This window comes from Petaurus breviceps, unplaced genomic scaffold (assembly GCF_028583685.1).
Source record: "Petaurus breviceps papuanus isolate PSGF00001 unplaced genomic scaffold, PetGlider_PUasm1.0 90603, whole genome shotgun sequence".
Classification (NCBI taxonomy): Eukaryota; Metazoa; Chordata; class Mammalia; order Diprotodontia; family Petauridae; genus Petaurus; species Petaurus breviceps.
In genome coordinates, this window is record NW_027187284.1 from 1,649,744 (window position 1) to 1,675,965 (window position 26,222).

Here is a 26,222-nt window from a genome sequence, read left to right on the forward strand (position 1 = left end):
GACAAGAATTCCCTGGGGAGAATGAAGAAGAAAGTAGGGAAAGAAGGCCATCCCACTCCCACAGAAGTTATTTAAAACCTTTTCATCTCTTCTCAAGTCTCCCATAACACCCTTTTCTCTTTCCCACTCAGCAGATGATCACCCATCAAATTTTACTGAAAAAATATATAGGCACATTAGCGAAGAGCTTTCTCCCCTCTGCCTTTTCCCTCTCAACACTCAGAAATATTCCCTTACTCTCTCCTTCATTTCAGTCTCACAATAAGAAGTGACTCCTTTCGTAGCCATGTCAAATCCCTCTCTATGGGTAGCCTTGATTTTATCCATTCTAGTCTTCTCCAGATTTGCATCCACCATCATTCTCTGTCTGTCTGTCTCCATCTCTGTCTTCTCTTTTTGTCTGTCCTCTCCCTCTCCTTCTCTTCTCCCCTCCATTCCTCTCCTTTTCTTTCCATTCCTCTTCTCTCTCTGCCTCTCCCCCTCCATCTATCCCTAGCTACATGCTACTTCTCTGCCTACAAATATGATCATATCTACCCCATCCTAAAAACAAACAAAAAACCTACATCACTTGATCCTACCATCTCTGAAAACTATCATCTATATCTCTCCTTGAGACATAAGTCTACACTACACTCTGTTTCTTTTCACTTGCTTCTAAACTCCTCAGCTATCTGGTTTATAACCTCATCATTCAATTTAAACTGTTCTCTCCAAATACTACAATGATCTCATGATTTGCCCACTTTGCAATCACTGACACTGTCAATCAAACTGTTCTCTTAGACAATCTGTCTTATTTAGGCTTTTGTGACATTCTCTCTTGGTTCTTCTATCTTATTTCTTTCTCAGTATCCTTCACTGAATCTTCACATAGCTAACAAACTCTAACTAAGGGTGTCTCCCATGGGTCTGTCCTGGCTGTTTTTTTTTCTCCTTTTTCTTCTATCAATCTTTTCTTGGTGATCTTATTGGCTTTCCTGGCTTTAATTATTAATTATCAGCTCTTTGAAAATGCTTCTAAGATTTATCATTTCAGTCCTACTGTTTCTCCAGTATAGCATCACCACCTGCCTTTTGGACATATCAAAATAGATACCCTGAAGGTATCTCAAACTCAGTATGCCCAAGACAGAACTCACCATTCCTCTCAAATGCTCCCCTCTACCAAACTTTCCTATTACTATTGAGGGCACCATTATGTAGCCAGATACCCTCTTCTCTAACAACAATCTGCCTATATCCAAAGGGTTGTGTAGTCTTTTCACTTTTACTTTCATGTAATCTCTAGTATATGTCCCCTTCTCTCTACTCACAAATTTGACACCCTGGTGCAGGTTTTCATCACTATACCCACATACCCCTGGGTTACTGCAATAGCCTTCTAATTGGTTTCCTTGCCTCAAGTCTCTTCCCGTTTTAATCCACTCTTTAATAAATCAATCAGTAGGGGCAGCCAGGTGGGGCAGTGAGTAAGAGCGCTGGCCCCGGTATTGGGAGACCCGGGATCAGTTCTGGCCTCAGATACCTGGCACCCACACAAAATAACTGGCCGTGTAACCTTGAGCAAGTTACTTAACCCTAACTGCTTTAAAAAAAATCAATCAGTAAATATTTATAAAGTTCTTACTATGGACCAGGAAATATGCTAAACACTGCTAATAAAGTCATCACCTTTCTGCCCCTTCTTCACCCCATCTTGGAAGCTCTTTCTTTATTACTGTAACCACCATCCAAGCATTTATTAAGCACTTACTATATGCTGGACACTTTGATAATTGCAAAAAATATGAAGAATAGCAAAACATGGTTCATAACCTCAAGAATCTCACATTCTAATGGAGCAGATTACAACAAAAACATAGTTATAACAATAAGTAAAAAAAAAGAAACCAAAACAATAATGGGAGTTAGCATTTATATTGTACTTAAAAGTTTACAAAGTTCTTTCCACATGTTATCTCATTTAATTCAATCAGAACCATTCTGTAAGGTAGGTGCTATTACTGTAGATTTTATAAATATTAGTGGCTTTTTAACTTTAGAGAAGTTAAGTGACTTTGCCAGGGTCACACAGTTAGTAAGCACCTGGAATAGTATTTGAACTTGGTTCTCCCTGACTTCAAGTTCAGTGTTCATCACACTACTAAACTACCTAATGCAAATAATTATGTAAATAATATATATACAATGTAGTGATCTGAATGGGAAGGCACTCAAATGCCAATGTTGCTACCTCCATGTCCTCCCTTACCCTAATTTGCCCCTGTCAAAAAACAAAAACAAAAACAACACTGTAGTGATTCCCTATTAGCTCCAGGATCAAATATAAAAATCTCTTTTTGGCATTTAAAATTTGGTCTTTTTCTTTCTCTCTAGTCTTCTTATTCCTTACTTTCCTCTATGTACTCTACTCCATTGACACTGGACTATGCTCCTCCCACATATTATTGCTGCTGAGTTATTTCAGTTGACTGAAGTTTTCTTGGCAAAGATATTAGAGTAATTTTCCATTTTCTTCTCCAGCTCAATTTACAGATGAGGCACTGAGGCAGATAGGGTTCAGTGACTTGCCCAGGGTCACATAGCTATTAAGTGTCTGAGGTCACAGTTGAACTCAGGTCCTCCTAATTCCAGGGAGAACACTCTACCCACTATACCACCCAGCTGCCACTTAATCTATCTCCTAACTCTACACTTTTTTTTAATGGTTAACATCCATGACTACAATACTCTCTCTCCTCACCCCTTCATCTTAGCTTTCCTTAGATCCTTCATAACTCAGCTGAAATTTTATCTTTTGCAGGAAACCCTTCCTGATCCTCAAGGTGCTAGTACCTTTTTACTGAGATTACCTTTCATTTGCACTGTACATATCTTATATGTAAATTTATATGCAAAGTTATTTTTTCCCGATAGAATATGAGCTCCTCAAAGGCCAGAAACATGGCTTTATTGTTCTTCGTGTTTTTTTTGCAATTAGCAAAGTGCCTGGCATATAGCAAGTGCTTAATAAATGCTTGGATCATGCTTCCAATAATAGAAAAAAAAAGGAGCTGACAAGGTGGGGTAAAAAGGAACAGAAAGGTGATGACTTTATTTTCTGCTGTGTTAAATGTTAGGTGGGAGGGGTAGTAATGTCTAGTGGGCGATTAGCGATGATACTGTAGGCTTCAGAGGAAGCTAGAAGGAGCAGCTAGAAATCTGGATTTGGCAGTAATTTGCACATAAGTGATATGAATAGGATCTGGTTGGTTGTGGTCCTTCTTCCTCCAAGAGGACCAAGATCACATCATTATTTTAGAATCAAGTTTCAGTGTGTCCAACTGGGGCTGATCAGAACAATAGGAGCTTCAAACACTCTACCACATGGGATCTACTATGGACAGGAAAATATAATATGTTCTTTTTTCTGGGGCAAAGAGGCACTCAAATACAAATTTCTGTTCAGAAGATCAGCTTTACTCTCATCACATTTAGCAGTAGATGGACCATACATACAGTGGACAACTTCCTTCTGCCTTGTTGTCATAGGATGACTTCATGCTCAAAGATGGCTCTTCCCCACCCAAAGTAGTCAACACTTATTCATTGGGCCTGAGAAGTCCAAGAAGAAGAATAGGTGAAGTAATCCTTAAATACCCTCAGGGGAGGTCTCTTCCTATCCTGTGATCAGTTGCCTATAAATTAATCTACTCCTGAATCTTGATTCCTGAATTCTACACTATGGGAGCCATGAGGTCAAAAAGTATAGAAATAACAAACATGAACTTGGACAAACTTTGAGAGATAGTAGAAGATAGAAGGACTTGAAATGCTATGGTCCATGGGGTCATGAAGAATTGAACATAACTGAATGGGGAAAAATAGAGAAGAGAAGACAGCAAAGGGCAGGCTTTGGGTGGTAGGAAGAGCATAAAGTAACAGCGAAAAAAATCAAGCACATTGGGCAGACAATAGGAATATGAAGAAAGCATAAAGTAACAGCGAAAAAAATCAAGCACATTGGGCAGACAATAGGAATATGAAGAAAGAACTCCCAGGGAGCCTTTGACAATGGAGAAAAGGACTATTTAGGCAAATATAGTATTTAAAAGCATCAAATCATACAAGGAAGATAAGGACTGAGATAAAGTCATTGTGTACAAATGAGTAAGTTGACATAGATGTTTGAGATGGATACCAGATGGTCATACAATAAAATGGACATTTCCTCTTTCTGGTCTGTGGGCCACCACCACATCCTTCTTCACAGACTTTATCGGCAATGAGACAGAAGTGAGTGAAGCATAATAAATCCTGCCCCCCCCCCCCCCCCAAATTCCAAATTTTCATTAAAATACTTTAGTTTTAAAATTTATACTTGTGCTAGTCTGAAGACATTTCTTTTTTTTTATTTTGAGATTCTATATATTCATCATATCATGTGTGATGATGTTGAACTTACATCAAGAGCTTCAGAAATTTCCTCAGCTCCACCTGGGATGTTTTCAGTTGCTTTAAGTTTGGTTTCTACCTCAGTCAGCCACTTGTTTTCAGTCTCCAGGTATGACACTAACTCACACCAGCATGCCCAGACCTCCTAAAATAAACAAAGAGAGACCATTACTTCAATGAAGAATTGATTATCTCTCAAGAATACATTTTTAAGACTTCCAAAAACATAATATGCATGATTTTACTCTAGTTCTAAAATTAACTGTGTAATTTGTTGTTCAGTCATTTCAGTCGTGACCAACTCTTCATGAACACATTTTGGGTCTTCTTGGCAAAGATACTGGAGTGGTTTGTTATTTCCTTTTGTAGTGGATCCATTTTGTCGGATAGTCAAAAATTAAGTGACTTGCCCAGGGTCCCACAGCTAGGAAGTGTCTGAAGTTGGATTTGAACTCAGGTCCTACTGGCTACAGGCCCAATATTCTGTCTGCTGAGGCACCAGTTGCCTCCAATGTCTGTTTAAATTCTTCTCTAAATCTTCCATTCATTTGGAGGATAGTGGAAACCCACTTTTCATTTAAATGATAATATTTCAAAAATATTTAATCCTTGGTACTCCACCATTACTATGATAATAGGTATGCTAAGGAGATGTCTTTAGACTAGCAGTTGGAAAGACTTTGGAACTAGATTCAGAAGACCTAGATTAGAATCTCCCTTTGCCATTAATTATTATGTAGGCTTTGGCAAAACCTTTTCCTTTTCTAAGTCTCAGTTTATCATCTAACAGGAATGATAATGTTTATATTACTTAAGATATACTCTCCAAGGGGCAAAGACTCTCTCCTAGTTACAAGCATAGTGTGAGTACTCAGTAATTAGCAAGTAATGATTAATGGGTTTATACAGGATAATGATTTATTTTTTTAAGCTGGAAGTGACTTATTTGAAATAAGCAAACAAAAAAAACCACTTTGTTATGTCGTCCAAACATCTGATTTTCCATTTCTTATTTCCGTATCTTTGCAGAGGCTATTTGCCATGCCTAGAATTCATTCCCTCATTTCTTCTGCCTTTTAGAATCCCTCTAAAACCTTTCCTTAAATCTCAGTTCCTATATCAATATTTGCCTCCAATGTCAATATTTTTCTGCTCTCCACTCCTTTCCAGTTGTTAATATCTTTGCCTGAAAAACAAAACAAACACAGCAAACCCTACCTGTTATTTACCTTTTAAAATATATATTTTTAAATTTTCTCTAATATAAAGTAAACTTCTTGGAAATAGGGACTACTGCATATTTTAAGCACTAGCATCTAGCACAGTGTCTTCATGCTTAGTAAGGGCCTTTTATTTGTTTTCATTTTATCCTCAGTTCATACTTCAGGATTTCAGGTTTTTGTGATTTTTTTGTTTGTTTAATCCTTCTATCAATGCAGATCACCACCTCTGCCTATAGTGTTTATAAGTCACTGATGAAAAACATTATCTTATGGCAAATCTAGTAATCAACCTCTTTTCGAACTAAATCAAGCTGGTCATCAGTGAACAGACAGCCACTTTTTCATCAAGTTTATACTCAAAGCCTGTCTAACATGGCAATAACTTCATGAGCTTATACTCTGCTTAGAATTTAAATACCACCAAGTTACTATGAAAGACTCATGTAGAAAGATTGTAAAGATAAGCCCTATCCTATTCAAAATTAAAGCATCTCAGTAAGATAAATCAGAGAAGCTTCAGTGTAGTCACTAAATAAACTCTTAAATTCTTTCTTTTATTTTTTAATCTTGATTTTTAAAAGCAAGTGATAATATAATAGTAAAGGAATTTGAAGATCTTCCCTGCCCCTTAATGTACCTCACTTGGAGCCCAATAAGAGAAGCTTGTTTAGGGGAGGGCTGATTTTCCAGGAAGGACCACACCTTTTGTTAGGTTGTAATTAGGCAGTGGGTCATGAAGGCTGTAATGTTCTCTGACCCTGAAGAAGGGTGTATATATTCTTACAGCCTTTTTATTTCTTTCTTTTTTTTTTTTGGAGGGGGAAAGGCTGGGCAGTTGGGGTTAAGTGATTTTCCCAAGGTCACATGGATAGTTAGTGTTAAGTGTCTGAGCCCATATTTGAACTCAGGTCCTCCTGACTCCAGGGTCAGTGCTTTATTCACTAAGCCACCTAGCCACCCCTGGTATATATACTCTTGAGGTGACATTTTGCTTTGGGGTTTACTTATAGGAAGAGTTGTGTGATTTGGACACATGAGGCCCTGGTAACCATTGGGCCCCCTGGCTCTGAAAACCCAGATGTTCATGCTTTTCTGTCTGGTAACTAACACTGTATGTATGTAATGATCAGACAGCTATAAGCCCTGTCTATTGAATTGTGTTATTTTCTCTGCCTGTATTTCTTTTTCTGCTTATAATTTCTGTATTTTCTGAAGTTCAGGGTGCTGATTTTTTCCCCTGAACTAAGTTAATGATATATATGTTTGATTAAAGAAAGACTGTTAACCCTTTCTGAGTTGCTTTCCTTTAGAAAAGCAGATGAAAGAACCTGTGTTTGGGTACTTGCTGTTACACTTCATCATGGTCTCTCAATCTCCCTTCAATCCTGTACCATTCAGGAAACTCTGGAATTCCTAGTGAAGGACAGAAGGAAAATCCTTCTTTACTTTGGCAGCATGATTATTAGTTCCACATGGGAGCTAGGCCTGACACTTAGCTAGGTAAGCTTAAATTTGGGTCTCTGATTCTTCTGCTTTGTGGTTTTTTTTTTCTGATCACAGGTGACTAAGCAGTAATTCTGAGATAGACATTTCCATCTTTGGAAGCCGCCTTGTAAAACTGAGATTGCCAGAGATGCTGGATCTTAAATTAGTATGAGAGGTATCCCTTAAATCCACTGCATGTCACTGGACTTTAATAACCCTGGAAGAAAGAGTGGAGCTGACTACCTTGCCTAAATCTGCCTTACTTAAATTTAATTCATCTTCAAGTCGAAACATCACCCAATGATGTCATTGGTCCCCTTTAAGAATGAAGGACTAACAAAAGCAAATCTATTGCAGAGACTTTATATCAAAGACAATAATAACTGAGGGGAGAAAGAGCTCAGAGTACTGGCCTGGATTGCAAAAAAGCATAAGCCTGGAGGTAGTTGTTTGGACATAACATAGACAAGATTTAGATTTAGAGGTCTGATGGATATTATTCTTTCTTCTTATCTAGATATAAAGAATATCCTTTAATAAATCTCTTTGGGACATATAAGTCTGGTGCATAGGTTGCTTCCTTTTGCATTCCCTAATGTAGACTCTGGGTACCACATAATCACTTATTCAGAGAGGTATTTGCCATCAGATGAAGTAAGTGAAAGGGGCAGGATAAATTAACAAAGTCTTCACATTTGAAATTTATTCCAACTTAGATTTTTTACATTTCATTTGGATAGTTCTAATTTAAACCTTCACAGATAAGACCTAGTAGATAAAGAATAGCTATTGCCAAAATTATGACATACATATAGATAGAATAGGTTTTCTACATAAATGGAAAACTTATATAGAATAGACCCACTAACATGTGTAGCTCAACAAGCAGTACAGATCAACAATGAGTTAGGTTCAGAGCTAAACAGAAGAAGGAAAGGGAGCTAGATTGTCTTTAGAAAGCTACAGATTTCATTAGTGTCACCAATCTTCCCTTGGGGTGGGGAGGGGGGAAATCTTTTACTTTTAATGACAACAGTCTACTCATATTTTATGAAAGTGAGATAAGGAAATCAATAGTTTCCAATGAATTGTTCAAGAATTTCACATTGAGGACAATGGAAAGGGGCATGGTGGGAATGATCCAGGAGCAACATATAACCACTAAGGAACTAAAAAAGAGGTGTAAAAGATGTAATTAATTTATTATGTAACAGGAAGAGAAAAAAGACTGTGTAGATATACACAAATATACACAGTATGTTTGCAATGTCAAGTTAAAGAACACTTCCAGAAAGCTGAGTGGACCCCCATCCTCTTGCCCTCACTTTGGCCAAATTATGGGAGAACATGGACATGGACAAAACCTACACAGTACAGGTATCGATAGGTGGTGATATCCATCAGTGGACAGAACTTCCAAATGGATGTGGTCATGGTTCCATTTGAGTATGAACCCAATTTAAGGGTTGAATCTATTTTTCAGTGTTCGGACAACTTGACATCCTATACTTTCTCCAAATACAAGGCAATTCAGACCAGATAAATGTTTCATGCTTTTGGCATAATATAATTTCCAAGTTGCATATGATGGTCATTTTTATTCATGATTGTTAAGGTGTAAATGGACTTGACCATGCCACCTATGTATTCAAATATACATAGTTCAAGGTACAGAAGGGCACATTATGAAATGACAATATATTTACAGGGGGATGGGAACAACAATTCTCTCCTTATAGGAACTGTCAAAAAAGAAAAATCATATAATGCAAGGTATTAGTTTTTGTTTTTCAAATTACAATAGGTTGCATTTTAGAAAACTTTCTTATATGTGAGGACATTTATGATTTTCTTTGATGCATAGAGTTAAAAATGCAGACATATATCTGTCAAATCAAAACATTATAATGGGATTTTTATTTTTTTGTAACTTCAACAGATACACTTATCAATATAAACAAAAGCTGCTAACCTCCAAAGTCTTGCATTTTCCATTAAGTCTACTGCAAAGCCGTTGGTAGTTGGTAATTAGGGTGTCAAGTTCCTTTTTTAAGGCATCATGTGCGACAGGTGGAGCGCGTGCTATGAAATTATTCATAGAGTCTGTGAGGAGTTTAACTTTGACTTCTTTCTGCAGGGCTTCCTCCTTAGCACTCTGAAAAATAAAGGAAGTCACTTTATCAGTGAAGGGATTTTACTTCTGAACTAATTGGGCAAAAAAAATGCTGTATTTTTTTAAACATCATAACATCCTTTTTAGGTAGCTATATTGTTCAGTCATTTTTCAGTCACATCCAACTTTTTGTGATACCATTTCAGTTTTCTTGGCAAAAATACAAGAGTGGTTTACCATTTCCTTCTCCAGCTAATTTTACAGACAAAGAAACTAAAGAAAACAGGATAAGTAACTTTCTAGTCACACTGCTAGTAAGTGCCTGAGGCCAGATTTAAGCTCAGGAAGATAAGTCTTTCTGACCCCAACCCCAGCACCCTATGTACTGTACCCCCTAGCTGCTGATTAGATAGGTATGGTTGGCTACTATTAGCAATAATAATAATACCAAAAACATATAAAATGTAGGGGTGACTATAAAATTCAGCATAAGAGAAAAATATTATTAAATAAATGAAAAAAACTTACCTTGTAAAACTAAACAAAATTTCATTTATCTGCCATTTAATAAAAACATTCTGAGAAATACTAGATGTGTGCATGTGTGTAGATAAACATAAATATTTCTCTCTGTATTGTAAAACTGAAAGTAAAGATCAAATTTATATGACTCACATTGAATTTTAAAAAATCTTTAATGTAAAAGTATAATCTTTTATAAATTACTGGTTTCATTGACTTCGGTTACACATATGTATACATATATATCCTCCTACACATATGTATAAATTTTAAAATTTAAAGCAGAAATAAAATTAAGATGGTCACTATATTTAATTTTTGGATTATCAAGAGATGGTAAAGTCATCTCCTAATAGCAACTCTCAAGGGGAGGGGATTTTCATAGAAAATTAAGCATCAAAATATAGGGAAGAGAACTGTGGAGATCTAGGTATTATGTAACAATATTTAGGTAATCTTTACTATTAAATTAACCATCACAAAATAGGTTCAGGAAATGTTATCAGCCAGAACAATGACATCAGGCAAAAGAAGTAAGTCTTTAAAAAAAAAATTCTTTAAAAGTTTTTGCATTTGTGTTTTCACCTTCAGTTCCTCAACTGCTTTTTGGAGCTCATCTGGTGTTTTATACTCAAAATCCCTCTCCAAGTATTCTTCCTCTGCTTGTGTTATCCATTCATGCATCTCAGACAGGTCTTTTCGAAGACTTACAGTCTTATCCAAACCTCCTTTCAGGGCTTCCTTTTTAGCACGAGCCTAAAAAAAAAAAAAGTTTTAAAACTAATTTGCTATTGCTACATTAATGTTAAAGGGTGTACAAATAATGGAAAATACAGACTATAAAAGTGAATCATGAAATAGTTACTATAAAATAAACAGGGAAATTAGCTAATGAACATTAGCTATTATCTTTTTGTATATGTACATTAATTTGTTCACTCAATAGACATTTCTTAAAAACCTACTCTATTCATGATACTGTGCTTAATGTAAAAACAAATGAGATAGGCTATCAATGTGCTTATTATAATCTAAAGGGGAATAGGGGAATACATACACACCAAAATTAAAAAAAAAGAGAGAGAGGAATGAGTGCCAAGGAGAACTAGGCAGTATGTATGAGATGTTAAGAAGGAGAATTTCACTTAACAGTAAAGGAAGATTTGGGAAGGATTCATAAATGAAATAGCAACTGAATTAGTACTAAAAAGAAAAAGGAAAGATTTCAACACAAGGAAATGGTAATAATGCAAGAGACAATCTATAGAAGGCATGAGACATGACATTAGCAAAAGAAGAGAGAAAAGAGAGATCAAGATGAGAACAGCGAATGGAGAAAGTTCTAGTTTGACTGAAACACATATTATGTGAAGGGAGATGACACACAGAAAGCAATATTTAAACCAGATTGTAAAGGGCCTTGAACACCAAGAGTGGGAGTTTCTATTTTGTTCTTTAGGCAATAAGGAATCACTAAAGATTATTATTGTTTTATGTTTGTTTTTAACAAAGGAGTGACATGCCTTAGAAATGATACCTTAGAAAGATCACTTGGTTAGCAGTGTCAATAGAAAAGAAAGAATGGAGAGAGACTGGCTGGCTACTAGTATATTACCTTGGTTTTTACAGAAGAGATGAGGATCTGAATAAATGTAGTTATTTGGGGAACTGAGAGGAGGATGCAGAATCAGGAGTAGTTTGAGAGCTAGGAGAACCCAGAAAATGTTATGTCCCTAAAGCCAAGGGATAAGTGAGAAATAGGAAGGGGTGGGGCAACAGTTCCAAATACTGAAGAGATATCAACATGGTAAGGATTCAAGAAAGGCTCTTTGATTTAAGGACAAGAGGGTATTGGAGACCTTTGAGAAAATACTTTCAATAATGTTAAGGGTAGAGGCAAAATTGCTACAGATTAAAGAATGTGGGATTGGGGAAGAAGGTGGCACATTTCAAGGGGCTGTCTCCAAACATGTTTTATTCCAGAAAGGGTGGGGGACAAGATTCCAAGGAGGAACAACATGAGGGCAAAGCTGGAGAAGGGATATTATGCCTTGGGTTATGTCTTCATGTTCAGATTTCTGCTTCTCTAATCCAGAGGACTCTTCATTTTCTTAATGTTTTGCCCTGCTAGGATTGTCAAAGTTTGCTGAAGACAGAGAGGAGTGGGGAAGATAGATATTTCAGAAGCTGTCTTGCTGTCAGCCATTGTGTATGAAGTAACATCAACATATCTATTGAGGTGTCCAAGTATAAGGGGGAGGATAGGCATAGGGAAGAAAACTGAGTCAAGTATTGAAATATTTAATAAAGGATTCTAAGGAACTGAGGTAGTTGGAGAAAAGGGAGAAAAGAGTAGCAGGGGAAATGAATTTTTGACTAGGGAACCCGGGAAAGAATTTTATCACTGAAGGAAAATATATTCTGCCTCTTTTCTCATAACTATTCCCCTGAATTAGCATTTGGAGCCAGAATTCCCAGACAGGCTGTGCTAGGCCTTCTGTTGTAAGGCTGATATAAAGCAGGGAGAATGAGAAAGAGAGTTGATATGGGTAGATTAAGTAAGTCTTGTTGAACAATAAAGTTCCTTTCCAACTCCAAAATTCTGATTCTATCAGTATGATTGATTGGAGAGTTAAATAGGGTTTCAGTGTCTCCCAGGGCAATGTAAGTAATCCAAAAGCCAAGATTTTAGTTCCTAACTAGAAAGATAGAGCAGCGATACAGCTCATTGTCAGACCAGGCCAAAACTAGCTTCTGTGTGGCAGTGGGGTGGGAAGGATATTGGGGGGAAGAATTCATAGGCAAATCAAACTTATGTCACTCACAAAAACCATCATACAGAAGAAGTTTATCTGTCTTACCAAAATTGAATAGTGAACAAAAAAAACAATCTGATTTTATGTGTACATACATTAATGAACGTAGATTAAAAAAATCATTTTTTTTAATCAGGGCCCAAATCAGACTATAGATATTTGCTTTATAAATAACTGCTTTTTCATGATACATTTAACTAACCCAGGATTTCACTACTGTAACATAACTTTTTATTTTCTGTTTTTTTTTCCTCCTGCTCTGATTAATTAATTAGGGACTCTCCAAATATATAAATCAATGTCCTTAGCTAGTATGTTATCAATTCAAATTTTGCTTCCAGGAAGACAGTATTTTTAATCTATTGCTTCTACATAACTTCTTCAGAATGTTTCTTTTAGAAATGAATTATTTTAAGAAAAAAAAAAGAAGTCTACTAGCCTAGGGCTATTCCTTCTGTGAGTTAGTATAACTATAGAATCTTTGTAAGCAATAGCTTTTTCCATATGACTTCACCTCCAGAAAAATTATTTTACTGTTTTCTTTTTTTAAAAACCTCTTTTATCTTCTTGCCTATATGATGTATAGGTATGGCCAAATGATAAATGCAGTAGTGTAAAGGTTACTGGCCAGAAGTCAAAGGCCTGGGACTAAAGGAGAACTTATGGTTAGATAGTGAATGCTCTGTCAGCAGAGGGATATTAAGCAAAGTAAATCTGGAGATAGGAATACAATATAATGCTGTACTGGTTCTGGGGGAGTAACCAGAAAGAAAACCAGAAATAATATACAAGAATTATGTATATAGATAGATAGAGATAGATATACACATACATAAATACACCCACTTATGTGTGTATATGTATATGTGTATGTGTATGTATATGTATATATGAATGGAATCAAAGAGATAAGCTGACTAGAGCAAGGCATAATAAAATCAGACCAAACCAAAAGAGCCATGTCAATTTCAAAATAGAACTGAGAAGATATTAAGTGGAAATTAATAAAAAAATACAATTCTATGAATCTCAATCATAGAAGAAAACAAGTTCGTGTTATGAGGTTTTCTTAGGAACCAGGTATGTCTGGTAGAGAAATGACTGGGAAAAGAAACAGATATGAAGTGAGGGGAAAAGTTAGACATAGAAGGCCACAAGGCTCATCCTCTTCATTAATCCTGGCAGAGACCAATAACCAAGTATTACAGATACTTGAGTCAAATCAAAGAGTAAATCAATAGAAATTATGACTGGTAATATGTGTTTTTCTCTGTACCTGCAATCCTGATACTAGTTTTTTAGCTTGCTAACATTTCTCTTTGCCTTTTGTTAAAACTGGAAATCTGGAGATGAAATCTGATGACTGCCAGGTCCTCAAGTTGACTATTAGTGGAAGAGACTGTACTATATGTGATACTGGGGGCAGGGCAGTGCAGAAAGGCAGCTAGATAGGACAGTGGATAGAATGCTGGATCTGGAGTCTGAAAGACCTCTGTTCAGCCTCAGATGCTTCCTAGTAGTCTGATCCTAGGCAAGTCACTTAATCCTGTCTGCCTCCATTTCTCCACCTGTAAAATGAGCTAGAGATAAACCACTCCAATATCTTTGCCAAGATGGGGTCACAGAGAGTCATACAGAACTGAAAAAAATGACTGAATGACAACAGGGTGTGTATATGTATATACATGCACATATGTATATATAGATGTATTTATACAAATATACATTATACATGCATACATACATATACATATATAGATAGAGAGAGAGAGAGAAAAGAGATAGAAAGAAAAACTCTTATTAGTTTGTGAGTTTCTAGGTGTGTAGATTATAACCTCAACATTTTCCAAGTTTGCTTATAAAGCACAGATAAATTGGAAAAAAGAAAAAAAATAGAAAAGGACCCAGTCATTTAAGTTATTTAACCAACCTTTAAGGAGGAGAATTCTGAAATCTGTTTCATGACTATAAATGTGCTCAATACTTCTTCTTTAAATTTGTACTTTTTAAAAATAGAAAGAAGTATGTCATACATTTGAGCCTTTGTTTTTATATTTGTCAGTCTCATTTATTTTGCTGATTTTTTTCTTAAAACAAAAGAACCCCACAAAATTAATGACTGAATGATAGTAAAGATCATAAATTTTAAAATGAATGAATCTTAGAGATAATCCTAGTCCATCTTTTCCTCTTCAATGTGAGAAAAGTGAGGCCTCAGAGATTGACTGTCTTGTGCAAGTTAACACAAGAAATAAGGAGCAGGTTCAGGATTTGAACCTTGTTTATCTGCCAACTAATCTAGAACTCTTACCACTGTACCATTGAACACTCTTAATATATGTTGTTTATTTGTAATATATGTTGTTTCCTGTAATATATGTTGTTTCCTCCATTACAATGGTGGGTGTGCAGGGTGTAGTGGTCCCTGAACGCATTTCTATCCCATGTGTTTGTAAAGAATAATTACTTAATAAATGCTATTTAAATCAATTCACTTGCTGATCTAGTCTCATGCATTTTTTTTTAATTCTCAGATTAAACACAAAAGAAAGATGACTATTTTTTAAAGAACATCATAAATTCTACCTCTAATTTTCACAACTCTCCTGCCTCTTTCTTGTGCTTCTTTCTGAATTTTCTTCTGTTCTCTTCTAGATCTATCTATCTATCTATCTATCTATCTATCTATCTATCTATCTATCTATCTATCTGTCTGTCTGTCTGTCTGTCTGTCTGTCTGTCTGTCTGTCTGTCTGTCTGTCTGTCTATTTTAACTTTCAATAGTTTCCCTGTATTTGGTATCATTATTGCTACTCCCTCTCCTATCTATGCCTCCCTCCAGTTAAAATTAAAAGAAAGAAAGAGAAAGCCTCGTAACAAAAAAGCATAGCCAAGCAAAATAAACATACAAAATTTCCCTGTCCAAAAATATATGTGTTTTTTCTTACATAGCATCCATCAAGTCTCTATAAGGAGGTAGGTCACATGTGTCATCATATGTCGATCATTTCATTGATCAGAATTCTTAAGTTTTTCAAAGTTTTAAGACCCAGAACTTGTGATTCCCACAGTGGGATGGACTTGCTGATGTAACAGGAATTTAATTAAAAATTTTTAAATTAATGCATTGAAGAGGATGCTTGAAATGTGCATGAATGTTATTGTGGCTTTGTTAAGCTTTATTTTCCCAGGAACAGAAATTGTAAAGGACTTGAGGCAGACCAGACACTGTGAGGTTCAATATGGAACAGGAACTACACAAGTAGCTAGACCAAAAACTTAGAGCTGTCTGCCTTTGAATCCAGTTGGCAGTTGGATAGATTGTGGCAGGAGCTGGGACCATGGAAGAGGAACCATGGAAGCTGAGAGCCTGCCTTGAGTCAAGATGAAAAGACCTCTCCTTGGGTATTTAATGCAAATTGATAAGATCATGTTTTACTGTGGGCTAGGTGTGGAGAACTCTGACATTTACATTTAGATGACAAAGTTAAGGACTTTTCCAAACAAGAGGAAAGAAGGCTTTTTAATTGAAGAGATTAAGACAATGTGACCTAGGGGTGGAGAACCTTGACATTTATACTTTGTGTCAGTTAAGGAGGCTGCCTCCTTAAGGATGATTGAATTAAGGACTTACTAAACAATTGAGTTCTTACTAAATGAATATTATCTTTTGCTTAGAACTATGTGGCCACTATAGTGATAAGTTATTAAGTTATAACATTGTGAATGCTATACTGTGATTTCTGTGAAGGTTTTGTCTTGGTTTGTTACTGAATAAATAGACAGTTTACTATACTCAGTTTACTATAATCAGAACCTTGAAGCTGTTCACAGCAGCAGTCCTCTGGAAAGCTGCTTGGCTTGGCTTTATACAGACTCTATCCTGGAGGTGTTTACTCTTCACTGGGAGGAAATCTGGTCCTGGGATTTTTCTTCTGATCTTTTCAAATTGTCTGAGAAAGATCCCTGTTGTACCCCTATTCTTATTTATTTTTACCTGCCCTTTGTTTGCCCTAAGGTGCTATCTCTTTTATGGGGCTAAATCTTGAGAGTTTGGAATTTTCTGACCTACTTTGCCATCTTCCCAGAATCCTCTCCTAAATGATTTCTTCTTCTTTAAATTCTTTCCTCTGGAAATTTTATTTCATTTTAAAATTTCTTGTTACATTTCTTCTAGACTACTTACAAAATACCTCAAAAAAATTTTTTTTCCCCTTTGAATACCTGCTTGTAGTTGATAGGAAGTTAGTTTCTCTTTTTGAAGGAAACTCTAGATCAGCAATAATATTTAAAATGTTTGGACTATTCCTTGGTATACTCATATCTTCAGCTTTAGCCCTTTAATCAAAGCTGCATGGCAGGGCAGGCTCTTCCCTCTTCTGTACTTTTGGAGAAATCCGTTAACTTTACTGATCTGGCCTTTCACAACTGGAATTCCTGCACTGATCTCCACATTCACAGGCTACATTCCCTTCGATCTTGTAGGTCCTTTATAACTTCTTAGGACAACGTGCTAGGTATATCAGAGTACATTGTCCTGAGGTATTTTGATTACTGTGGCTCAGAAAGAATTCCATAGGAATTTTTAATCACTCTGGGGATTTCTTAGGGAAGATTTCTATTATTCACACACAGTGTTAGAAGTCAGATATGTTTCTGGCCCATCTTCTCTGGTCATACTAGGAGGCTAATAGCTTGATTGTATACCTTGGCTTTCATTTTGTTAGTTGCCCCTTTCCCAATGCCTTTGAGTTTCTTTCTGGTATTTTGTGCAATCATGGAGTGAAATAGGTCTGTTTCTCATTTTATTCCTAATCAGTATTTAGTCTGGTGCAAATTTCAGGTTTTTACTAAATTAGATATCACTTATTTGAACTGCCTGCCTTCCTATTCTAGGTTAGAAGTCAAATTTTGGAAAGTTTTATATTCAATAATAATTACCCCCATATATTTTTGTGTGTAACTGATTTTTCAATTCTTTTTACTTCTCTGCCAGGCTCATTTTAAAATAGGCTCTATCTGTAGCCAAACAGTAAAAAAAAAATAAATGAAAACATGGACTAAAAATGAAGAAAGTTTATTTTTCTATAAGTGACAGTTCATTTTGTGAAGCCAATCTATATTTTTGACATTCAATTTTTGAACCTGAGTAAGACGAAATCATTTAGTCTGTAATATCTACTCTGGACATATTTCTGTATTTGAAGTAAATTTTGTGAGATAGAAGGTTAATTAATCTGAACTGAAAGTGTCTAAGAGTATGCAGAGAAATCAGTGAAAAGTTGAAAGAGAAGGGTAGTTGAGGGAGAGACAAAGGAAAATGAGGATATTAAGCAAAAGAAATCAAAACACAATTACAGACCACCAACCTGCTGGCAAATATGGTCCCACTGAGCATTAAGCTCTTTTAATTCTGCTTGAACTTTGGAAGCAAACTGTGGCTCTGCTTCATTCTTTATTTTCTCCCCAACTTCATTGACACTGATTAAACTTGGGTGAATTGTCTGGATATCATTTACTAAAACCTAAAGGAAAAAAAAGAAGGTTGTGTTTGTTTTTATAAATTAGCACCACAAATGAAAAATGTATAGCATGGTTTAAAAAGAAAAATGTAAGTAGGCAACATAGTTATTGGAAAAAATACTAAAACTTGGAGTTAAGAGACTTAGGTTCAAATCTCACTTCTGACATGTATTAGGTAGTATTGTTGTTCAGTCACATCCAACTCTTTGTGATCCCATGCACTATAGCACAACAATGCTGATTATGGAGCTTTCTTGACAGAGACTAGAGTGATTAGCCATTTTCTTCTCCAGTGTATTAAGGTAAACAGAAGTTAAATGACTTGCCCAGGGTCACACAGCTAGTAAATGTCTGAGGCCAGATTTGAACTCAGGTCTTCCTGACTCCATACCCAGAACTCTATCCACTGAGCCACCTAATTGGCTCTATTAGCTGTTCTACTTTGGGCAAAGTACTTAAATTCTTTGAGCCTTATTTTTCTCATCTGAATACATGTAGCACCTCCCTCAAAGATATGTTCTGAGAATCAAATGGGATAATGTAAGCAAAGTGCTTTGTAAACTTTAAACAATATGTAGTCAACTTCTTTAAATTTAAGATGCGTGTATTTATTAGAACAGTAGTACAAAATGGACATGATTTCATTGTCTTCCTGGTCTGGGAATTTAACTGAAAAACACTTTGATTAGCAAAAGAAAAATAATGTAGGATTTATGCTTTGAAAAAATAAAAAATAGTGATATGAGTTTATATTACTTTAGGATTTATACTAACATAAATTTTGATCTGAGAAATAGTGAGATAGAGTATAAAGGTCCTTTGATTTAGTATGAGAAAACCTAATTCCAAGTTCAAACTTTGATATTAACCATAACTTAAATTCCAAGTCTCTATTTCTTCATCTATAAAATGGGGATGATGATACTTAAACTATCTAACTACTTAAGAGAGTAAACCCTAATCACAATATCAATGTGACTTTTTCCCTTGTTACTTTTATTTTGAAAAGATCTAGAATTTCAAACAAAAAATACTATTATAGCAAGAGGTTATATAGAAACAGATAAGTGAGTTGATATTTCACAAGCTTTCTGCAGGCACTAGTAGGCTTTTAGAAATATAAAAGAGAATAGGAGCAACAGACTGTTATGACTAGAAAGCTGGGCTTAGAGCCAAAATGACCTGGGTTTTAAGACCTGCTTCTGACTCACATTGTCTGTGTGATACTGGGTAAGTCACTTAACCTCTTAGGGTTCTAGGCATTTTTTCAGACTATAAGTTGCAGAAAAACTGTTGACTTTCATTATTAGGGGTGAATTTCCTCATCTGACAATTCTCCATACTTTGTTGCTATTCCTAATCTCCAATGGAAGCTGTCATCTTAATTCCCACTGGATTGTGGGCACAAAATATACAAGCTTTAACAAACATACATACATATATATGTATGCATATATAATATCTGTATGTATGTGCGTGCGTGTGTGTGTGTGTGTGTGTGTGGAGAGAGAGAGAGAAAGAGAGAGAACAAGACAACAAATGCATAGGAGATAGGAATGACATGATGATAGCTAGAATTTATACAGTGTTTTAAGGTTTGCAAAGCCCTTTACAAATGTTATATATTTTGTTTCTCATAACAACCCTGGAAAGTAGGGGCTTTATTAGCTCCATTTTTTAGATAAGGCAATTAAGGCAGAAATAAATGTAGGGACTTGCATGGAGTGACAAAGCTAGTAATTGTCTGAGGCTAGATTTTGAACTTTGGTCTTCCTGACGGCAAGTTAAGCACCTTATCCCCCACATCTCCTAGCAGCCTCATAATAATGTATTATTATAATTCAACAAATGACTCACACTGGTATTTTACTCTTACCTATAATTTAATTTTAAAATAGTATATTATGAAAATTAGTAAAATTAATTAGGGCAGCTAGGTGGTGCAGTGAATAGAGCACTAGCCCTGGAGTCAAGAGGACCGAGTTCAAATCCATCCTCAGATGCTTGACACTTGTTACAACCCCAACTGAAATTAGTCTAGGTCAAGTGAATTTTGCATAAAGGGTATAGGCTTGGCTACTTCTTATTTTATGCAACCAAATACTCTCATATTTCTATAAATATTTCTTACTGTGCACTGTTCCAATTGTTTTTCCAGAGCTTCTGAATCCCCAAGGGCGGGCCATTCTTCCTTCAGGAAAACATCGACTTCTGCCATCCATTTCTTGAGGGTTTTTATGTCATTCTGTAATTAGAGAAGAATTTTATGGTGTTATTGGGGCACCCACTGCTTCTCATACTATTTATCACTGAGATATATTTCTGTACACTAGCACAGAAATTATTCGAAGGGTTGAAAGATGTCTACAACTAGTTCTTCTGGAGAAAATCCTCTTTATTTAGACTAAATTGTCATACTCTAGTCTTTAACTTGGGAATAAGAATTCTGTTATAGTTAAAAACAACAGAAAAAGATTGTATGATGTAGTTTTATGACACTATTATCAAGAATATTAAATCATTTTACCCTTTAGAAAAAAAATTAGCTGCAACATGTAGTGTTGCTAACTGTGCCCTTTTAGTACACGAAACAGATTATGAACAATAAACTCAATTCAATTGTATCTTTATAGCTTCCCTTACCTGAACTTTCTATAAAATGTTTTCCAAATTTGATAGTGTCAATTTTCCCTCTGGCTTTAAACTCTCAATGCAAGATTTCATCATCTTAAAAAAGAAAATATGCTATCTATATACCACTTCACTGAGGAGCCTGGGGGCAGTAATGAACAGGTGAGAGATTGCATCTAGACTTGTTCTGTGTGGCCCCAGTGGGCAGAACAAGAGGCACTCAAAGTTAGAGAAGGGTAGATTCCAGACTGATATAAACAAAATGTCCTATCAGTTATAGGTTTTTAAAAAATGCAAGACACTGCCTCAGGAGGTAGGTTCCTGCTTGCTAGAGATTGTCAAGCAAAGACTGAATGACTAATTGTCAAAGATGTGATAGAGGGAAATGTAGAAAATATTGAAAAGGAGATGAGATACATTTGGATTAGACAGCCTAAGCTTCCTTTCAAACCTGAGAGTCTGTGGATTCTGTGGTTTTGTTTGTTTATTTCATTCACAAGACACATTTCATTATTCCACATATTGCTATCATTTTTAGCTTTTCCTTTCTTTTTCGTCACTTTACAAGCATGTTTTAAGATTGTTTACAGCATTAAAGTACATATAATTGTGAAATGTTCTGTTTTATTTCCATGGTCTTTTAATTATGCCCATCACTTTTGCCTTCTAAATCCCTCCTAAAAATCTTTTTGAAGAAATGTTTGGTAACTCCCCTAACCCTTATCAATAAAGTTCCCGAGGGATCATTTTGACTAAACCTTAACTTCTCTGTACATTTAGACATATATTGATCTCTTGGCTAGTTTTCCTGTGTTTTTTTTTTAATTTTTTTTATATCTAGATACGATATCATAATACATCTTAGGATTGTTTTATATTTCTTGGCTATCATGTTACACGTTAAAAATATGAACTAAAATAAAAAATGAATATTTTCATATATCAAACATGTCAGAATAAGATTATTTCAGGGAAGCTAAGAATTTATTACATATGACTCTTTAAATATGCACATATTAAAATTAATGTGATAGCAACAACATTGACTTGCTTGCCTGTGTCCCCTTCTGAACTTCCTTCTTCTTTCTTCTGAGTAATTAAAAAAAATATAATTTATTGACATTTTATCCTCCTCCTCCTCCTCTTCCTTTTCCTCCTCTTCCTCCTCCTCCTCCTTCACTATTACTCTTCCTTAAATATCCCCCATCAGAGCCCATCTCTAGTAGGTGGAACATTTGAATCTTTCCACCTGTGAAATTTGAATTAGATTTTCCTTAGAAGGTATGGAAATCACTTTAGATTACTGGTTGACACAAGAGTTTATAGGTTTAGAATGCTGGCATCACTTCCTGGTAGCCTGAATACAAAGCAGCCATAAGGAGCTCCAGGGACTGTTTGGCCAGTGGACCATGGTCCATAACTCAGGCTACGAAGCTTCATGGAGCTAAATCAAGGAGAGGCATCATCAATGCCTACCCTTCTTGAATAATCTCCTGCTAAGGCTAAGTAAATCTCTTTTATTATCTGTTGAATGACCTGTAAGTGTCTCATTTTTTCCAATATTGAACCCAAACTACCAGTAACCTGGCCTGAGTACAGAAGCTCCCTGTTCCTTAAATAAAATGCCTGGCTTATAGCTCATACAATTGTGTGTAAATATTTTGCCCAAGAGGGTAATCCATTTGCAATACAAATTATGAGTTTTAAGGAAATTAAGTTGTGATTTTATAGGGGGTGAAATAAACAACTGAAATCTTTTGTTATTTTAGAAGACATCTACAGGTTAAAAAAAAAAACCTTAAATAGGAAAGGAGGTCTAGAAATAATTAACTCCATATTCTAAATTTGACTTTGGATTTTATAGTTTGCATGGATCAGAATGGCCTTCACTGTTTAAAGAAAGCTATGAGTATCAAAATTTAAATTCTTTTTAATAGCCCAAGTAGTAATTTTTAAAGCAACTAAATTCTATTATACAGTGTGACAATAAAGTTGGATTTGTTATTCAAATATAAACTTTCTACATTAACATTGGAAACAGATGACTTCAGCAAGTCTTTTACTTAGAAAGTTCAAAATTAATCAATATTGATCATGGGTATAACAAAATGCAAACAAAAAATTTGCAGTTTTCCCTAGACTCTCAATGGAGCTTAACTTAAGAGAGTAGAAGAATGACTAAATTCCATACTTGCTCTTAAATGGGTATTAATACCCACTTATTAGTTTTCAAGGTAACCTAGCTTCAAAAACAATTTCTAACATTAGGATAGGGTAAAACAATCAAAAATAATAATAATTTATATTATAAATCAGTTATGGTTTATAAAATTTGCATACATTTTCTCAAATTTGTCTTGTTCTCATTTTTTTCAAAATTTTATATTCTAATTAATGTTTCTTCTTTCATCTAGGATAGAATGTTTTGACCTTTATTCACTTGAATTTATAGCCATTTCACTTCGAGGAATTTTTTTCCTGAACCAGAATAATGTATCTGACAAATAAGAAGGGCAATTTGATATAGATGATTGCACCTTGGATTTGGAGCCAAAGGGTCTGGATGCAGACCCTGGCTCTGCAGTTGATTATCTGTGTGACCCAGAAATCAATTGTTCCTCTGTTTCCTGATTGGTAAAATGAATGGTGTGAATTAGATAATTTCTAAGGATGCTGCCACCTCTATATTCATAATCTCATGAATATATCTTTGATTCACAGAATGTTATAAATAGAAGGGACATTGGAGCATTACTCAAAGCACTCTGTTGGTGATTATCAAAAATATTTTTAAAAGAATAGGAAAAAATACAGAGAATATTAAATATCATGTTAAGGCCATGGCCTAATTGCTTCTTCATTTCATTGTTGATGAGTTGGATGAGTTAAAACATATTTGTTGTCTAATTTTCATTTTCTTTGTGGAAGAAATGGAGTATCTGTATCTAAAACTACTTTAGTAAAGAATGGTCATTCCTATGTAAAGTTAGAAGCTGGCCTAGACAATTTCATAACCTCATTTAACTGGAGAAGACATTAAGCTGCATCTCAATTAAATCAATCAGAATAATAAACTAAATATGAACAAGAAGTAGGTATCCATTAAGAAAAAAATCAACATGGTGAAACAAGAATTTTTTTTCTAACTTGAGGCACTTACTTGATCAATCCCTATTGTTCCATTATTTAAAAAAAAAGACTAGTGCCAAATATAAGAAATTTTAGTTAGTGCCTTTTGGTGAAAGGGGGAAAATAACTTCCATGAGAAGGTATAACTTGGGGAAAACTTGTTGCTGGTCTCTCAACCCTTCACTGGAGGAGCATTTTGTGAACATATGAGGACCATAGCACAGTACCAAGACATGAGGGTCCCCTGAAGGTCTCAGTGCTACATCAGTGCAGCACCAAGTAAACAGAAAATGACCTGTAGTCCCTGGCATAAGAAGCCTGAGACAGTGTCTTTTCCACCATGGAAACAGAGCTCAAATTGAAAAGAAAGAGAAAAAGCCACAAAAGATGACCAAAACAGAACAAAAAACAATCTGAACATAGAAAGTTATTATGGCAACAGAGAAGACCAAGAAACAAATTCAGAAGAGGAAAACAATGTTAAAACCCCAAAGAGAAATGGGAAGTGTTTTAAAGCCTAGAAAAAACTCATGGAAAAGCTCAAAAATGAGTTTAAAAATTAGATAAGAGAGGTAGAAGAAAAATTGGGAAAAGAAATGAGGGTGATGATAGAGAATTATGAAAAAAGATTTAACAGTGTGGGACAAGAAAACAATTGCTTAAAAAGTAGAATTGATCAAAGAGAAAAGAAAGTAAGAAATTCAGGAAAGCAACTCCTTAAATGTTAGAATTGGGCAAGTAGATCCTAATGACTCTATGAAACATCAAGATTCAATCAAACAAATTCAAAAGAATGAAAAAAAATAGAAGAAAATATAAAATACCGCATTGGAAAGGCAACAGATCTGGGAAACAGATGCAGAAGAGGCAATGTCAGAATCATTAGGCTATCTGAAAGCCATAATCAAAGGGAAGACCTTAGACATTACCAAGGAAAACTGCCCTGATATCCAGAAACCAGCAGACAAAATGGGTACTGAAATAATCCACCCATCATCTCAGTAAACAGATCCCAAAATAAAAATTTCAAGGATATATAGTCAAATTTCAGAACTTTCAAGTCAAGGAAAAAATAATTCAAGTCACCAGAAAGAAACAATTCAAATATTTTGGAGCCACAATCAGGATTATATGGGACTTACCTGCTGCATATTAAAAGAGAGAGGTGATTGAATGTAATATTCTGGAAGTCAAAGGAACTACAACTACAACTACAAATCACCTACATGGTGAAATTAAGCATAATATTCCAAGGGGAAAAATGGTCATTCAATGAAATAGAAGGATTTCAAGCTTTCATAAGGAGATCAGAATTAAACAAACAAAAAAAAATGATCTCTAATACCAGGATCCAAGAGAAACCTGAAATAGTAAAAAAAGGGGTGGGGGGAAGCATAAGGGATTCAATAGAGCTGTAAGATAATAAAATTGTACTACTAATAATATATAGTAAGAAGGAATACACATAGAGGAAATGGGTATAAGGTGAATTTGAGGGAATGACAAAAATAATTAAGGCATGAGAAAGAGGAGCACCCTGGGTGCAGAAGGAAGGGAGAGTTAGAACGGGGTAAATTATTTCACATGAAGAGGCATGAAAAACCTATTACAGTGGAGGGAAAAATGAGAGAGTAGGAAATAGGTATCATTTGAACCTTACTCTCATCAGTATTGATTCAAAGAGGGAATAATGTACACAATCAGTTGAATATAGAAATCTATCTTACCCAATAGGAAAGTAGGAAGGGAGGAGATTAAGTAAAGTGGTGGTGGGGGAAATGACAGAAGAGAGGGCAGATCAGGGAGGTGGTAGAGAGAAGGAAAACAGTTGATGAGGGAATGGTGAAAAAAGAGGACAAAAAGGAGGAAAAATAGGAGGAAAGGAAATACAATATTAGTAATCATAACTGTGAATATGAATGGGATGAACTCTCCCATAAGATGGAAGCAGATAGCAGAGTGGATCAAAAACCAGAATTCTACAATATACTATTTACAAGAAACACACTTGAAGCAGAGAGACACACACACACAGAGTAGGTAAGGGCCTGGAGCAGTTGAAGTAAAACAAACAAACAAATAACAACAACAACAAAAAATAAATTTGTATAACAATGTTTTTCTTAGTTAAAGTAAAAGCAAAAATAGACCTAATTTAAAGAGACAAGGAAGGGAACTACATCTTGCTAAAAGGTACCATAGACAATAAAGTAATATCAAAACTAAACATATGCACAAAGTGGTTTAGCATCCAAATTCTTAAAGGATATGGGAAGAGAAGCAGAAGGCACCACACCCGCCAGTAGGCTATAGAAATAATCCAGGCATGAGGTGATGAGGACC

General features: G+C 35.3%; 1 protein-coding gene across 8 annotated transcripts in view; it reads right to left on the reverse strand.

Moving 5' to 3' along the window:
* DMD (dystrophin) overlaps positions 1-26,222 on the reverse strand; it is a 2,504,498-nt gene that overhangs the window by 1,513,144 nt on the left and 965,132 nt on the right. For all 8 annotated transcript variants that reach the window (XM_069063824.1, XM_069063827.1, XM_069063826.1 and 5 more), the window contains 5 exons: positions 20,251-20,364; positions 17,966-18,121; positions 10,366-10,536; positions 9,118-9,300; positions 4,448-4,582 (listed from right to left, as the gene is read on the reverse strand). In XM_069063824.1, the coding sequence (XP_068919925.1) occupies positions 4,448-4,582; positions 9,118-9,300; positions 10,366-10,536; positions 17,966-18,121; positions 20,251-20,364 (759 nt within the window). The remainder of the gene's footprint in view (positions 1-4,447; positions 4,583-9,117; positions 9,301-10,365; positions 10,537-17,965; positions 18,122-20,250; positions 20,365-26,222) is intronic.